The sequence below is a fragment of the Anser cygnoides genome, chromosome 23, assembly GCF_040182565.1.
Source record: "Anser cygnoides isolate HZ-2024a breed goose chromosome 23, Taihu_goose_T2T_genome, whole genome shotgun sequence".
NCBI lineage: Eukaryota > Metazoa > Chordata > Aves > Anseriformes > Anatidae > Anser > Anser cygnoides.
The window spans coordinates 3,035,325-3,052,561 of record NC_089895.1 but is presented as its reverse complement, the minus strand read 5'-3'; the positions used below and the strand labels follow the sequence as shown (position 1 = coordinate 3,052,561).

At 44.5% G+C, this 17,237-nt stretch overlaps 2 protein-coding genes across 2 annotated transcripts; both read right to left on the bottom strand.

Moving 5' to 3' along the window:
- Positions 1–156: 156 nt before the first annotated feature.
- LOC106040201 (chymotrypsin-like elastase family member 2A) lies at positions 157–7,454 on the bottom strand. Its single transcript, XM_013187905.3, has 8 exons — positions 6,849–7,454; positions 6,190–6,278; positions 5,515–5,612; positions 4,357–4,485; positions 3,430–3,566; positions 2,670–2,815; positions 2,384–2,536; positions 157–1,729 (listed from the first exon to the last, which is right to left on the bottom strand). The coding sequence occupies exons 1-8, from the start codon at positions 6,889–6,891 to the stop codon at positions 1,712–1,714; spliced, it is 813 nt and encodes a 270-aa protein (XP_013043359.2). The 5' UTR covers positions 6,892–7,454; the 3' UTR covers positions 157–1,711.
- A 4,326-nt stretch (positions 7,455–11,780) lies between these two features.
- KIAA2013 (KIAA2013 ortholog) lies at positions 11,781–16,924 on the bottom strand. The gene is made up of 2 exons (XM_013187904.3): positions 15,823–16,924; positions 11,781–15,063 (listed from the first exon to the last, which is right to left on the bottom strand). Exons 1-2 carry the CDS (start codon positions 16,814–16,816, stop codon positions 14,204–14,206), a joined length of 1,854 nt encoding a protein of 617 aa, XP_013043358.3. The 5' UTR covers positions 16,817–16,924; the 3' UTR covers positions 11,781–14,203.
- Positions 16,925–17,237: the final 313 nt, after the last annotated feature.

Here is a 17,237-nt window from a genome sequence, read left to right as displayed (position 1 = left end):
AATGGGTTCATGATTTCAATGATTATGAACTGTAATAGTTGACATTTTTTAATCAAAGGAGATACCAAAACTTTTAGAATTTGTTCTTAATAGGAATTTCCAGAAGATTAGTTTGTGCTGATATTTTAAAATAAGCTTAGATGTTTCCACTATGTTGTCTAAATATTTCAAAAGAAAAATTAATCAAATTTCAGTTTTGTTCCAGTTTTTACAGACGCATACACGTACCCAATTATCACTATTTGTGCTTCATGATTACCTTTTCTTCTTCTTTCATTCTGCACCTGATATCCATCCTCTGCACAGCTAGAGTAACCTCTAACAGTTTTGATTTTCAGAACTATTAATCATTTATAATCTTTCGTTAATCATAATCATGAGAACAACTGATGTTATGATGAAGCTGGTGACTCCTGAGTACCCATACAACCTTTTTTTCTCACTGAAAAGAACAAACCAAGAAACTGGGTTTCTGATCAATCCTTTTTTTTTTTTTTTTTCTTTTTCTCTTTCTCTGCATAGTAGTGGTGACTGGAGGGGGGGAGCCCTCCAAGTTTTCTCTTATTTATATTCAATATAGTTTAATACAATTCGTCTTTAATAAAACACAAAAGTGTTTAATCCAAAGGTACGAAAAACAAAATGTCTGATTGAAAGTAACCGCGAGCCTGGAAGAGCTTGTCTCTGAACCCAGACGCATTTCTAGTCTCAGAATCAACTTCCAATCTTTTCCTTATTCTTTCCACTGCTAACCTTTGAATCACTCACCCTCCTTTTATAATCGATAAAATTGATATAATTGATTTATACTTTTGAATCTGCCTAAAAATGTTCCAGGAGGCAGAAGAAAAACAACAAAATCTGCCTCGATTTTGCACTACCTAACTTTTATTGTGGTCAGAGAAAGATAAAGAGGGGCTTTAATTTTGTGCCAAGTTAAAATGTTGTGATTCTGCTTGCACTTTGAAAAAATAAAAATAAAACCCACTTGCGTCCAACTGAGTGTTGGCTGACAGCAACAATTCAGAAGTCTTCACCTGGCATCTGAATTAACTGAGAAAGAGCAATGTGGGCACAAGGGAGAGGGGTCTGCAGCGATGCTGCCGGGGCAGCTGCCAGCACTTGCTGCTGCATTTTAACATTCCTGTTGCTAAACCCCAAGATCCCAGGGTGTTAAAAACCTCTCTAAAAGCAGGCACTTTGCAGCACTCCCACACTCACCTGCGTTGACCTGCTTGCGCCCGCGTTGCCTTCCTGCTGGGCATTGCACTGCTTGTCCTGGTGAGTCCTGCTCGCAGGCTTGAGGGTCCTGTCTCCTGCCTGCCTGCCTCCTCCTGCCCTGCTAGTTCCTTGCTTTCTCACGGCTCTACCCCTAGAGTTCATCCCATGGCTTTCTACTCTTCCTGGTGCCCATCTTCTTCACAGCAGGCTGGCATTTTCTCCCAGGTGAGCATCAAGCTCCAGCCCAAGGCAGGGAAAAAGCTTTAAAAGGTCTCCAGCATTATCGCTAAATACAGGCTCTGGTCTTGACAATAAACAAGAAGAATTGCCAGGGACACGTGTTTTTCTTTCATGTTGCAAAAATAGTGTTTATTGCAGAGTTAAAAGAATAATTTCCCAGCTATTTGTGATCAAAGGTGTCATGATTATGTCTTTATTCAAACTGCTCTCCTTCTTGGCACCGATCTGATCTGTCATCCAGTTCTCTGGATTAGTTGCTTTCTATAACCTACAAAAATGTAAAATGAGGTGAAAATCAGATCACAAGAGATATGAATTTGTGAATAGTGTATGTTGCTTCTAGGATGCAGCATTTAAATAACTGAAACAAGATTTTTGATCCTCATCCACTCTTCAAATTAAGGTCTATATTATCTTAAGAAAAAAATTGTTGCTCCAGACTTGAGCAGCATGTGCTGCCTTCTAGGATGCAATTGTTCCAATCAGTGTTATTGATAAATACAAATTTAAGTAATCGCTTCTGAAGTCACAATAAATCTTTTTCTAACGATAAATACATCTGTAGTCTAAAGGGAAAATGAATTCCTAAACATAGAGACTTATTTAAAAGTAGAATATAATTTGGATAACTAATTTCAAAGAGGATTATGTATTTTTGCTCAGGGAATTGCTTTTGTGCTGGTAAGGGCTTGTCCACAGAGACAGGTTACTTGTATGTAAAGTATCGTTTAAATTAAAAGTGAAACAGTTCCCTGAGTAGGTGGCAGAAATGTCAATCAGAGATAACTTGAATAATTTTTCAGGTGCTTTTTCTCTAGAAGACACACCTTTAAAACATCTTTTTCTCCCCTGGGTCCTCCAATAATGACCTTAGAAATAGTTAAGAGTCTGTATTGCTCAGTATAAATGCATAGAGCCTTACCTGCTGGATCCAGCTGTTGTAAGCAGAGACCCGAGTGAAGACAGAAGGTTTCCGATAATAGTTGCAGCCCAAAGCAGAGCCAAAGCTGACAATACCGTGCACTTCCCATCTGCCATCAGCACCTTGACAGTTCAGTGGGCCACCAGAGTCCCCCTGAGAGGAAGGGGGATAATAGTTAACTGTGGTCATTGTGTGAATAGTTCTTCCTTGTGTTTTAAGCTTTCCTTCCCATCAGGCCTGTTTGTGTCTGAAACCAGCCCTTAAGAATGATGTTCTCTGGACTCACATTACAGCTGGAGGTGATTCCATCCCCACCAGCGCAAACCATGTTGGTTTTCACTGTGCTTCCCCACCAGTTAGGCCTGGAACAAGTTGCATAATCCACCACCAGCAAAAGACCTTGCTGCAGTTCATCTGGAAGAGCTCCGTTTGCTGTGATGGGATAGAAAAAAAGGAGTCATGATACCACGGCACTGAAGGAAGACCAAAAGTGCATTGTTAATTTTCTCTCAGGATATGGACACTATTCCTCCAGGTAAGAAACTCCATGAGCTGTATAATCCATTCCTTATATGCATTCTTTCACCAAAAAAAAAAGGCTGTAATTTACTAATGACTTAAAAATATCTATTTGTTAGAGAAATAAAGGGCTGTTCTTTGTTTGGAAGTTTACAATTTACTTATCTCTCTAGGAATTGCCTCTTGAGTTGAGCTAGCACTTCTGCTGAAGAGATTTTTCTTTATTTCTGTTCCCTTATTTGTCTTTTCAGTTATTCAGAAAGGTATATTAGGACTAGCAAATTCACGCTATTAATGTTTATTCGAATAGTTTCTGAAAGCTGAGTATAGGGCCCTCTAGTGCATTACTAGCTCAATTACAAGCAAAATAAATGCAGGGAAAAATCATAGTGTGCGTGAAGTGGCCTGATCAACTTGGGGTGAAGGGGATCTTGAGCACCACCAACCCACCTTTTTCCAGTCAACTCCAAAAGAGATGACAGTACTAAAAGATTTTGTTTCAGTTTTGCAAATCTCCAGGTACTTACTCTGCAGTCTTCCCCATCCTGTCACATAGCAGGCAGTGTTGGATGACAGGATGCTTTGTGCAGCAGGGAGGCAGGCCAGCTCAATTTGATCACTCAGGCTGACGTGTTCAGTGAGTTTGATCAAAGCAATGTCATACCTGTGGTCACATGCACGTATATGAGAATGGGGAAGGCAAGGGGTGAAGAGGATTGCAAATAGTTAAGACGTAGCAGCACAAATAGCTGCTGTTGTTCAACACTTCACCTATTTAAAAGAGATGCAAGGGAGCAAGGAGGCCACTGCATGAACAGTAAAGATTCCTCCACCCTTAAAGCGGTGGGGAAATCCATACACTGGAAGACCATTCCCTACAGAACTGTCCACTTTGCTGCTGGCAGCTTTCTGGGGCTTTTATAGGTTTTCTTCACCAAAAACAGGTGCATGTGTGAGGACTAACTCCAAGCACCCAGAAAGCGAGGCAATTTCTTTGCTAATGCACTCATCCTGCAGGAATGCATAGGAGTCCTTCAGCAACAAAGATATTAATACTATTTATCAATAATTCTCTGTTTATGCTATTCATATGAGAGCTTCAAAGTGTTGTTTAAATTGATTGATCAATTCATTCCCTTCCACAGTATGAAAGAAATTATTGCATAGAACAACAGTTATCTCAGATAAACATAAACATGCACAATGGCAGCCGAAAACACAATTAGTCAATAATCAATTAATACTGCCAGTTCCTTCTCTTCTCTTGAGGGGGAAAGGTACATACTGGAGTCTCGGCTCTCATCTACGAGCAAAGGTTTAGAAATACCATTGTAAGCTGTAACAGGAGACTCTAAACATCCATTTAGCTGCTACAGCTCAGGGTAGGTGGGATTCAGTCAATTTGATTTTTGTCTTGCATCTAGTATGTGAAAAAATACTTTCCACCAACTTACCCGTTTGCAACATTGTATGAATTCCATTTCTCATGGACAACGAATTTTTCTGGAAAAGCTGTCACAGATCCTTTTTCCTCTTCTGCTAAGTTATATTTTCCAAGAAGTACCCGATATTGCCTGGTAGAACTGGACAAGAAAAGGACTAACAGTTACGCAGTTACCAGCTCGCTGCTTAGTCATCTGCATCTTAGCCACCTGAGATACCAGCAAGGTTATTATCAGTAAGACTGTTAAGACTGGTTATCTTAAGACTGTAGTTTCACATCACACACATGATTTGGCTGGAGCTGAGCCAATGTCTGACTTATTTACTAAGGACAAGACATTGTATGATGGGCTTAATACTCATTTAATCTCCAAGCCATCCTGTTGACTCCTGCTTTAGGATTCATTATCAAATGAAGATGCTTCAAATTTTCACAGGATACAGGTGGTATTCTCCAATGAAATAAACAATTTGGACTGCCTTTTTGACAACATGATAGTATTTGCTCATAAGAATCTTCACTGGTAAACAGCTGCAGGACACACATAATATACAAAATTAATAATAATAACATGCAGCCAATCCTTCTTATTTCATATGATGATGTTTTATACAACCTAGTGGTGCAATAACCAACATGTAATGTATACACATATTCAAGGACATATACTACCAAACCACAATGGGGTTGGCTCCGTGGAAACAACTTTGATGACGAAGGGGCATATTTGTACCTGATGATTTGTTTGTTATACTCTCCCATAGTATGAAGAGTATTCTGAAAACAACTGGGAAATTCAAACCATTTGTGGTTACTTTTTCAGGGAGTGGATTGAGTTCTCTGTGGCTCTCACTGCCATGTATATAGTAGAAGTAGGCAACGTAGTTGAATTTTAATAGCAACTTGAAAATGTAATGATTCTTTAGGTATCTACACTAAATTAAGGATATATAATTAAGTTAACAGTATGAGATTTCTTTTTCCCCCTCTACTTTTATTTTAAGGAAATTAAAAAATGTGCTCCTTCTTGTGACCTATTAGTTATAATAAAAGATATGAAACTTGAAGTTCGTTATTGGGAAAGGAAGAACTGGCATTAATACTATTTTGCTTCATCTATCTCTGGTCGTGCACTGTTTTCTGAGTACAGACTAACACAATGATTTACCTGATGCAGTGTGCAGCTGTCATTACCCAGTTGGTTGCAATGAGGGTTCCTCCGCAAGTATGATACCATTTGCCACTTGATTGATATTGAAGGGAGGCCTAGAATCAACATATCAAGTAAGTTTTGGGTTTTTGCTTGCTCATTTTTCATCGTTGCACTTTCTTCCTGCACGCATAACACAATTTGCCAGTTGAAAACGGTGGGAGTTTTTAAACAAGAAGAGTTTCTAATTCCTGTCCTCAGGTTTCCCTCCTTCCCTATCATCCAAAAATTTGATTTTTATAATGTTGTTTTTTCCCAAAAGTCCTCACTAAGTGTGGTCCAAATAGAGCATTTCATTTGCTTCAAAAAGCTATTTGTTAACCATGTACAACTGTGCTCCAGTAGGTATTGCACTTTCCACTGAATTTCACAGTGTTCTTGCTTAAATATGGCATAGTGCCCTAGTCTAACGCAAGAACATGAGAGCCTTTCTAATCAACAAGAGGTGGCACGTTCAGAGCTTTCTTAAATAGACTGGAAATTTTGAGATTGATCAGAAGGTAATATTCAAAACCTAAGACATGACAGATAAGATGCAATGATCAAATGAAACATAAGACCTGGCTTTGTTCAGCCATGTTTTGTGAGGGCATCACAGCTCTAATTGTTCCAGGGAAGCACAAAATGACTAACCTGCCAGGGCCAGCTGTACGGTATTGCATTTTCCCCTCCAACAACTCTAGTCACAGCAGGTGGGAAGGCAGGAACCCCACAGCCAAGGGCTAGAAGACATACAAAGTAAGATGTGTGATTTGTAAGTAGGAACTTTAAATAAAATTTCTAAGGGAGGTCGGTTTTGTTTTTAATAACTGTGTTCATACAGAACATTGCATGGCACAAATATAGGCTATAACTTGTTGTGATACTGATCAAGATATAACCATCAGTCAAGACTGACCAATGTTACATAAAGTCTGTCTGTTTTCTGACAGTAACCAAATCATGTTGGCTTAACCAAATTCTCAAGAGTCAATTGAGATGCAGCTCCTAACAAATGCAAAACAATTTGATGTGGATTAACTCTATTTCAGTGTATTCAAGCTATGTAATTTAGCTTTTATTTTGCTATCGGATGAGAGCAGTAATGCTAATTGAGCTCATGTAATATGAATAGAATAGCATAGCACCTAGTTGCTGTTTTCAGAAAACCTTTTAATTAACCACCTATGCTGTATTTCATTCTGCTTTGTTGCAGAATGTCTAATCCCCCCCCATTCCCCAAGAAAAGGAAAGTTGCTATTAGATTGTAATTCATTATTCCTTTAGAACTAATACTGAAATTGAGTACAGACCTGCAGCTGCCAGAGTCAACACGGCAAAGAGAATTCCAAGCATGATGCAAGTTGGCTTTATGCTGCAGGCTCTGCTTTGCAAGCTATTTTATATGTTACCATTTATCTCTAGCATATTACTTAAAATGCAGTGTTATTCTGATGCCAATGGAAAACTTGTGTAACTGTGGGATAATTTTTTACATGCACAAATGCTTAAGAAAAAATCAAACAAAAGAAAAAGAAAAAACAGGAACTGTGTTTAGATGGACCTTGAATCCAGGCTAAACATACAACTTTGGTTAAAAAAAGACTTCACCTAAGTTGTATATAATCTGTAGCAGCTGTTTGCTTTCCCATTGCTTTGAAATTTCATTGCAAAGGTGTTTCTAGAAGGAAAACGTTAAATGAGTTATTCTAACTCTTGATGCAATAACACTATCTGACATTTCAGGCAGTGATATATTCAGACACGTCAGTGGGGTTGTATTGAACGATTTCCTGAGGCCCCTTCCGGGCTTAATTATTGTAAGATTATATGTTGACTTGAAATTTTATTTTATTCTGAATTATTTTGTGACTGAATAGCAACTACCACTTTGTACTAACTGGAAAACCTGTGTTTTCTTTTCTAGACCAAGTTGCGTGTGTTTTAGCATGTCATACTTCTTAAATGAAACAAACTGTAAGCACTTTGGAGGGGATACTAGAGGGCACTGGGAACCACAGGAGGTCTCTAGAGTGCCCTGGAAAGGTTCTAATGGGTGCTAGAGCACACTGGAGAGCCCTGAAAAGTCTTCCAGGGGCCCTGGAACTCCTCTGGTGTGCACTGGGAGGCCTCTAGGTCTCTCTAGGGTGCGCTGGTGAGCACTGGGAGGTTTCTAGAGTGTACTTGGAGATACCTAGGGCACCAAAGATTTTACTGGGAGGCCCTGGGAGGCCTCTAGAGAGCTCTGGAAGGTTTCTAGGGGATGTGAGAGCACTGCAAGGTCTCTAAAAGGCATTAGAATGCACTGGGGTGCCCTGGGCACCTTCCAGGAAATACTATACTACTACACTGGGAGGCCCTTGGAGATTCTAGCGTGCGCTTGGAAGCCTCTAGTGCTCACTAGAGTGCAATTGGGAGCCCTGGAATTCCTCATGGGCATCCTAGAACTACATGTGGGGCCTGGGAGGCCTTTGGGAAGTGGTAGAGTTCACTGAGAGGCCTCGGAAGGTGTCCAGGGTCCACTAGAGTGCACTGGGAGGCTTGGGAGGCCTCTAGGGGCCACTAGAGCATATCAGGGGGCACAGTGGGATGGCTGTAGATTACCCTAGAGAGCGCTAAAGAGGCATTCAAGGGGTGCTAGAGTATGCTACAAGGCCTTGCAAGGCCTCCTAAAGGTTCTAGAGTACTGGAGGGCCACAGGAGGCCTCAAGGCTGCACTGGGTGGCTGCTAAGGCATCCTAGAGGACACTGGGGGTAACTGGGAGGCTTTCAGAGGGAGTGTCCTGAGGAGCCCTGATAGATATGCAGAAGTTCTAGGGCAGACTGGAGGGCCACTGGAGGCCTCTAGTGTGAACTGGGAGGCATTCATGGAACCCTAGAGGACAGCGGAGAGCCCTGCCAGGCCCTTAGCTGGCTCTAAACACATTGGGTGTCCCTAGGTGACCTCAAGCATGCTGTAGAGTATACTAGGGAGCACTGGGTAGCCTCTAGGGTGCAGTAGGAGACCTCTAGGGTGCCATAGAGTGCACTGGGGGGCCTGGGATGCCTCTAGAGTGCCCTTGGAATCTCCTATGAAACTCCAGAGCACATTGACACACTGTAGAGCCCCACAAGTGCTCCAGGAGGCTCTAGAGCACTCAAGGGGGGGTGGAGGGAGTGGGGGAGCCTACAGCTTTCCGGGGAGCACTAGACAAAAACAGGTAGGCCCTGCGAACCTCTAGGGTGCATTATAAAGCCTCTAGTGCTCTCTAGAGTGGACTGGAGAGCCCTTCAGGATCTCCAGGGGAGCTCAATGCACACCCACGGGCACTGGGAGGATTTCAGGGGGAGTTTGAGTACACTGGGGGGCTGTTGTAGACCTGCAAAGGCTCTAGAGCAGGCTGAAGGGCCATGGGAGGCCTGTAGTCTGCACTGGGAGTCTTTTAGGGGGTGCTAGAGCTCACTGGAGAGCCCTGCGACTCCAGGGGGTGTTAGAGCACACTGGAGAGACCTACAAGGCCTCCAGAGGGCCTTAGGGCACAATGGCAGAAACCTGGGGGTGATCCAGAGGGTTCTAGATTGTACTGGGAGTCCCTTGAAGCCTCTAGGGACCACTGGGAAGCCTGTAGTGAGCCCCTCAGGGGGGGCTGAGGTTCCTATATGGCATCCTAGAGCAAACTGGGAGGCTTTTGGAAAGTGAGGTAAGATACTGGAAGGCCCTGGGAAGCCTCCAGGGGACACTAGAGTGTACTGCAGGGCCGTGAGACGCCCCAAGGCTGCACTGGGAAGCCTCTGGAGCATCCTAAAGGACACTAGGGACCACTGTGAGGTTTTCGGGGATAGCTAGAGCGTACTGGGAGGCCCTGGTAGACAGGCACAGGCTTTAGGGTGGACTGGAGATTCACGAATGTTTAGTGAGCGCTGGAAAGCCAATACGGCACCCTAGTGGACACTGGAGAGCCTTGCAAGGCATCTAGTTGGCACTAGAGCTCACTGTGGGGCCCTGAGAGGACTTGAGCGTGCCCTAGAGCATGCTAGAGAGCCCTGTGAGACCTCCAGGGGGCAGTAGATTACAGTAAGTGTCCCTGGGATGCCTCTTAGGGTGCAGTGAGAGGCTCCTAGTGCAGCTGAGAATGCACTGGAGGGCCCTGGGAGCCCTTTAGCGAGCACTGGGAGGCCTCTAGGTCTCCCTAGAGTGCTCTGTGTACAGCCCCCTCCCTGGGCCCTCCATTGCATTCTCGGGTGCCCTAGGAGCCTGCTATTGCACCCCCGAGGCCTCCCAGAGACCCTTACTGTGATCTGCTGCCACATGGAGGCCTCTCAGGGGTCTCTAGTGCACTCTAGGGCACACCAGGAAGGTATTACGAGGAATACAAAGAACCATCAGTCCATGACGACAGAGAAACAGCGGTGCATGGTAAGACAGACTTCATTTCTTTCCTATTTGCCTTTAATTGATAGATCAGTAGCACTTCCCTGGAAGAGGACAGGGATTCCATAGCATCGCAGATGAGCATTTTCATATCCCCAATCAGCACGCTGACCTGCAGTTGAACGCCATGTGAATTTGTCAATGAAAAGAGGGTAAAACACCTATTTTCACCAAAAGGACAAACTAGGCAAGAGTAGGCATTTAGAGGAGCTGCCACAAAAGAAATACTTACTGAGTTGTAATGCTAAAACTAAAGGTTTCCATAAAGCTGAAATGAACCTATTATTTAATATTAGTATTAACAAGCAGCAAAATCCATGATTTTCGTAACTTCCATTCAGCAGTAGGTACTGATTTGGATGAAAGGTGCCTGGAGCACATATGTAGAAGACAAATATATAATGCTTTACTGTTTTGTCTGCCTCTCAGGAATGTATTATCCTACCCAAACAATAGTGCTTGAGAAAGCTGCATTCTGAATTTCAATGGAATCAACCAAACTCTGTTCTGGCATCTTGTATTTATTATGTGACAAAAATAAAAATTGGGACTGACAAGCATAGAAATGAGATTCTAAAAAAATAAAAATTAAAAAAAAAACAGGAATTTACATGTGAAACAATGTACTGTGCTTTCCAGTTTTAACTTCCATATGGTTTTCTGTATCCTATGTTTCCACTCTTTTTACTGAATACTAATTAGAAAGTATAAATTTTGGATGTTCAGTTGCTATCTCAATTTTCCTGTTTTGTGCGTATGGTCTTAAACATGGAGTTGTGTTTAGTATTTTAAGCATTTCTGCAATCATTTCTTAAGTAACCTGCTATCTTACATATTATAGACAGAGAAACCCTATTTTGTCTTTCTGTTCCATTTTGTCTTTTTAAAGGTATTCTAAAACAGTTATTTTATTACGTGGTAGGGAGGTTAATAAGAATGACGATAATTTTGATGAAAAACCCCCTCAAACCTTTTTTGTTGTGGTTGTTCCATTCCTGCTTTATGTAACAACTGCTTATCCATCTTTTGCAGGTCTAGTCTAAATAGGTTCAAGTATCTTTCTTGGACTCAGTGGACATCATACTGTTGGCAGCAGTACATCGAAAACCTCAGCCTCCAGCTGATACCATATGGCTTTGAAACAGCTCCCTAGAAGCTCTTATCTCCATGCCAGCTATTTCACAGAAACTCAGCAGTTCTGACACTTCGGGAAGAGAGAGCCCAGGAACTTCTGGTATGTTCTGTTAAAGCATAATAGCTAATATACCTGTTAAATATATACTTAACGTACAATTACTTATGTACTCTGTTGCTTCACTTCTTTTAATCTATTCCCTTGTAGGGTAGTAAACATGCTAGACCAATAAGTAATTGGAGCAGTCTGCAGACAAGTAACAGATATAAAAATCTACTTTTCTGAGGGAGGTTTTTTATCTGAGACTAGACAGTAACCTATTTAAAAATCTGAAGTTAAATCCTGCCCCAGCTTTTCACTGGGAGCACCATATGTGCCATACTCATTTCTCACTGGATGGCCATTGAATCTGTTGCTTGGTTTTTCTCTGGGTCTATTTTTATGTGTTCTTAAAAGTTAAGCTTGGCCTGCAAGCTTCAAGATGTAACAGTGTTACCTTCCAGCTTCTGCCTTCAAAAATGTTTCCTGCTTAGCCATGTTTATATAGTGGTTTTTACACTGTATTTTTTTTTTTATATCCAAACATTTCTGTAGCTGACACTGGACAGAGGTGTAACATAAGGCTCTGCTTGTGCTAACTGGGCCAAGAGAAAGGAAAGGAGATAAATCAAAACACAAACAAAAAACACATTTTAGTGATCAGGTTAGACTAAAAGGTATTTATTTAGAAACAACAGCTTTGGTATTTGAAAACCAAACAACCTTTAAATCACTAGAAAGTGAGATGTCTTCCCCAATAGCCAAAACAAATCAATGCACAAAGTCTCAATATGCTCAGAATAGGAAACCTGAAGATTAGCATTTCCAAGTGTAAGTCCAGAAAACAATTTCCTTAAACTGATTTTGCACTCTACAATCATAAAGGCTGAAAAATGTTACCTGCACTTAGATATCTACAGTTCAATTGACTGACTTGTTACTGAACTGGAGGCAAAATTATTAACATTCTCCCCCAACCCCCCCAAGCAATAAATTAAAAAATGTATACCAGAAAGAAAGTTACACTAAAGTTTTCTAGTTAAGTTAACTCTCTGATGGGAATCATTATTCTTTATTTTCCTGTTGGATTAAAAAAAAATAATCAAATTATCAAAGGATTCGGTATATCTTCAAGTATTTTCACCAAATGGATTACTCTTAGGGAACACAACAGCTTACAAGGAAAAAGAAACATCTGTTATACAAGCTTCTGGGATAAACTCTTGAATAACCACATGTTCCAAGTCTCAGATTCCTTTCTTAACAAGGCACAAAAGGATTGTTGCTTTCAAAAGGTCCTTGTTCTCAGCTGCAAAATTGTCAGATGTATTGTGCAAATGGAGGCTGAAAGCAGGACTAAGTTCACTCAGACACTGGGATATTCCCATTCAATTAATAAAACAAGGTGCTATTTCAACACCATTAATCTTGCTTACTGCTGTGGAGATTTTGAGCTTCAGCTGGCTTCCACTTCATCCCTGTTTTTGAAATTGAACTCTGCAACATCTTCATTTTAAGTAGGTCTAATTAAGACCAGGCAGCAGACTTGTTTGCTGTACACTGCAAGGCTTTTTGCAATTTCAAGAAGGAAGAGTAAAGAGTTAAGTCAGCCCTGGCATGTAGCTATGAAGTTTCTTGCTACTTCAGAAAATAATGTCAGGGACAGTTACCTGTAGTCATGGTTAACAAGTTATTTTGTAAAAGGCAGAAGGCAAGTCTTGTAGATGACAAAGGCAACCAGACAGCAGAGAAAAAAGGACATAATTTTATAATTTCAAGGGAACATTTCAGGATGCAGCTGTACACACAGTAATTCAAATTACTTCCTTACCACTTCCTCGTTTTGCACTAAGGTTTCATCATCATAGGCTTGCAACTTCAGTTGTCTTTGATATACGTATCTTTTCTACCTCTTCCTCGGTTAGTTTGTCTAGCCACAAGCACCTTCCATCTCATTCTTTCAATGGATAACAGGTATTCAGACCTGCTAGGATCGGCCAGATTTGCAATGCTCAACGTTACAAAGCCAGAGAGCTGACAGGAAAATGACCAACTCATCTTAGACACCACTTAAGCACTGACCATCGTCATTAGTCCAGCACTTTTTGCCCAGCCTTAGGCAAAATTTTATTTGCTTTTATGATTTGGATAAACAGGGCATTCCAAACCCTGATCTCTTCCTCTGACAGCTCTATTTAACTGTGTCTTAAAAAAAAAAAAAGGCCAGATTGAGCTGTCCAACCCTAAAGAAAGATCCCTCTGAACAAGATTGCCTGCTCACACAACAAATCCAGTCTTGTTTTTCATTTCTGCTCTGTATATACACACAACCAGAAAGTACCAGTACCGAGAGCAGAAATCGCTTGTCTAGTGTCTGTTCTGTACTAAGTTTTTACTAGCAACCAAGTTTTCTAGTCAACTCAAAACAAGCATTTCAAATCTTTTGCACCAAAGTGAGAGACGCTTGAAGTCAGAACCTCCAACTCACAGTAAATGCACTCAGTGCTTTTCTTAAAGCTGCACTTTCCCAAAATGATGGTGGTGATGTGGCATGATGGAGGATTGCAGTGTCTGCATAAACATTAACCAGTAGTCCCAACGGTTCAGCACCTTGACCTAAGAACACTAGTTTGCATTTGTGTTCTCACGTGTCAGGACACACATTCAAACCAGGCAGACAAGCGTGCACATCTCCCACACAGCAGTAAAAGACACGTGTAGCAGCGCTCTCAAAAGCACTCCCATACAGCTTAACAAGCAACATTCTCAAGGGACACAGCTGCAACTGTTTGCTTAAATACAGGCTATGTCCTACACCAATGTGTGGAAAAGTGACAGAAAAGTTGCATCTGCCTTAATCTGCAGCCTTATGAATGTTTAAGGACTGACAATGAATTTATCTTTTTTAATATTTGTGAGCCCTATCGCTCCAATCCCTGCCCTAACCCTACTTCTTGCAAGAAGAGGTCACAGATCACTTGTTCTAAGAGAGACTGAAAAGCCTCGCAGAGAGAACCTCCCTAGGCACGGCTGACAAGAATAGACTGGTGACATTCAGAAGAGAGCAGCCAGAAGCAGCAGCCTTACACCTTACTCCTGAACAGCGGCTTGGCTCCCGGCCCACAATATTCATTGTAGATGAGCTTGAACAGAAACAGGTGAAACAGTGTTATCAAGGAGGCCACGCTGAACCAGAACAGGAAGGGTAAGCCCGGGTATTGCTTGGCCATGTGTTCCTCATGAGCCAGAATAGCTTTTAGATGGAGTGTGTGTCTCAGGTCCTGCAAGTGGACCAAATCTGTTGATATATAAAGCAGTGGTGTGATGGGCTGAGTCACCATGACGGGGAACGTATGACCTCGTGCCTCTGAGGTCAACTCCACCGGCTCATTCAGACAGCCTGCCTCACACGCATAGAGTCTAACTGGCTTGTCTTGGAATTTCACAGACACATGCAAGAAGGGCTTTCCTTCAGCATCCAGCAGAACAGCGAGGTTAATCAAATCCTTGTTGTAATGGATCCCACGTAAGGAATAGCTGTTATGAAGTACATCCGGGTCAGCCTGAAACTGAAGATGGTTTTCTGTGAACTGCAGACCTCCAAAACTAAGCACCATGCCCTGCATAAGTCCATGGACCCCAGCTGCCACAAGACCCTTACATCCCCGTTTCTGGAGAGTTAGCTTCCACAGGTCCGAGAGCTGCAGGATCTGGGGGACACTGGTCAGCTTTGCCGGCCACAGGTTCTCTGCGTGCATGGTCGCATGGCCACTGAAGCAATGGTCAGCATAGTTCAAGCTGGCTTCCATTTTTTCTCTGTCCTCGCTGCTAATGACTGGATCTAGCAGAGGAGCTGGCATGCTGGACAGCATATAGTAGAGGGTCATGTTAACAGTCGCACTCGATGGTGTATGTGAATCTGTGATCTTTCTCATTTCAATGCCTGTAATAAATGACAACAACCAAGAGTCAGAGGACCACACTTGAATGACATTAACTAGGAGAAAAAAGTTCAAATACGCATGCTACATGATGTTGTTCAATACACAGATGTTCTTTATTAACATCAAAGAAAACTTCAGTGAAACGCCTCCTTGTATTTTTTTGGCTGCTCTTTCAGCTTTGAGACTAAAAGCCAAGCTCGCACTGAAGGCAAAGCTACTTTGATATATCTACAGATGCCCTGCAGAGCTGTCACCGTGACTCTGCAAGAATCGTCTGTCAAAGGATCATCTATTTTTTCTACTAGCCGTAAAATACCAAGTCCTACATCACTTGGGCAGCTACTCTTTTATGCAAGGCCATGAGATCTTATTTCAAGAAAAAGCACCCCTGAAGTATCAGCAGGACAATCCTCCACTTCCCTGGAGGAGTTTAAAGACAGTCCTTTATGCTGTAACTGGAGGCCAGCTCTATTCCCAACTTACAGATGGCTTGCTGGGCGTGAAAGCCAGTGCATCCAGAGCTGCGATTAGAAATGTCCTTCTGTCATTTTATTTATTTAGTAAGGATGACTCCAGTTTTTAAGTACTCTAGGTTCCAAACTAGGAACAGTTTTCTTATTCCACAGCATCCCTTCTGGCTCCTGAAAGAAACCTGTCAAAAAGAGTGGGGCCTCTGGAAACCTTACAGGAACCATGTCACTGAGCTTTCTGCTCTCATCCACAGTAATTGTTTGGAAGTCAAGCATCGCTTTCCTTACCTGAAATGAACAGGTCTGACCAGGTCTGCTGATGCTCCTGGAAAAGATCTTCCACCCCCATCTGCATCACCTCCAGCATCTCTTTCTTGGCCGACTCCCTCAACTTGCTGAAGGTCTCCTCCAGCCTGGCGACTTCGATGGGCTCCGAGGTGTACACCACGGAGAGCACAGTTTCGTCAAAGTGGGATTTGGGTGCCACCTGCACCCGGCTCACGAGCTTCTTGGCGGCCACTACCATGAGAACCACCCTGGAGCTCCCGGCCAGCAGCAGGCGACCGGAGGAGAGCAGGAACTGCCGCTCCTCCGCCTTCTCCACGCTGGTAGCGAAGCGGCTGCCCAGTGAGGGTGTGGAAGCCGGGCCCGCCGCCTCGAAGGTGACCACCCTGTCGGTGGGGTTGGAGACGCGGATGCGCTGCAGGTAGAGGTGCGGCCGGCTGCGGTGAGCCACCACCTCCTCCCGCACCGTCACGCACTCCCCGGGGCCGCCGCTCGGCCCGGAGCCCGTCTGCACGCAGCGCACCCTCCGCACGGCGCCGTCCCGCAGCGCCGCCTGCGCCGCCCGAGCCTCGCCGCGGCCCCCCAGCGCCCTGAGCCTCACCAGCGCCGGGTACTCGGTGGGCAGCGCCGGGCCGCCTCCGTTACCCGCCGCCCACACCCAGAGCCGCCCGGCGGCCACGTCCAGCAGCAGGAAGCCGTTCCCGGCCAGCGCCAGGCCCGCTTTCGGCCCGCCGCCGCCGCCGCCCTCCTCGTCCCCCTCCTCAACGCCCGGCAGCGGCAGCGCATCGCCGCGCTCCGCCTGGCCCCGCCAGGGCGCCGTGGCCGCCTGCAGGCAGAGGGCGGCGGCTCCCCGGGGCTCGGCCCCTCGCCGCCCGCCGCGCCGCGCCCCCAGGTACCAGCAGGCGACGAGGAGGAGCAGCAGCAGCAGCAGCAGCCGCCGCGCCCAGCTGCTGGACAGCAGCCCCGGCAGCCCCTTCAGCCGCTGCTGCAGCCACATGGGCGGCGGGGCGGGAGGCCCGGCCCGGCCCTCCCCCGCAGCGCTCCCGGCCCCGCTCCCGCCGCCTCGCAGCGCCCCTCACGCCGCCATCGCCCGGAAGCTCCGCGCCGTGCGGCGCTTTGCGACAGCGGAGCCGCGCCTCCCGCCTCCACCCCCCTCACGGGTAGGCGCCTGGCGGCAGCCCCGGCCCCCTCCCCCCCCCCGTGATCTGTGAGGGGAAAATGGCCCCGCGCCCCCCCCCCCCCCCCAAAGGCCCCCCCAGGTGGCTTTTCTGACAGGAAAAGCCTGGAGTTTTCCCTCATTTCAGTGGCAATTTGGTCGCGTTCCCACAGCACAGCCTAGTTTGGGAAAGCCAGTTGTGTGCCTCCAATGTGTTCCCCACTGCGTAGTGAGCAGGAGAGCGAGCTTTGTGGTGCGGCCA

Coding starts and splice junctions, on each gene's coding strand:
- LOC106040201 (XM_013187905.3), bottom strand. CDS start 6,891: ATGCTTGGAATTCTCTTTGCCGTGTTGACTCTGGCAGCTGCAG. Junction 3,567..4,356: donor TCATACAATGTTGCAAACGG/GTAAGTTGGTGG, acceptor ATGTGACCACAG/GTATGACATTGCTTTGATCA. Junction 2,816..3,429: donor AGGATGGGGAAGACTGCAGA/GTAAGTACCTGG, acceptor ATCCCATCACAG/CAAACGGAGCTCTTCCAGAT.
- KIAA2013 (XM_013187904.3), bottom strand. CDS start 16,816: ATGTGGCTGCAGCAGCGGCTGAAGGGGCTGCCGGGGCTGCTGTCCAGC. Junction 15,064..15,822: donor GTCAGACCTGTTCATTTCAG/GTAAGGAAAGCG, acceptor CATTTATTACAG/GCATTGAAATGAGAAAGATC.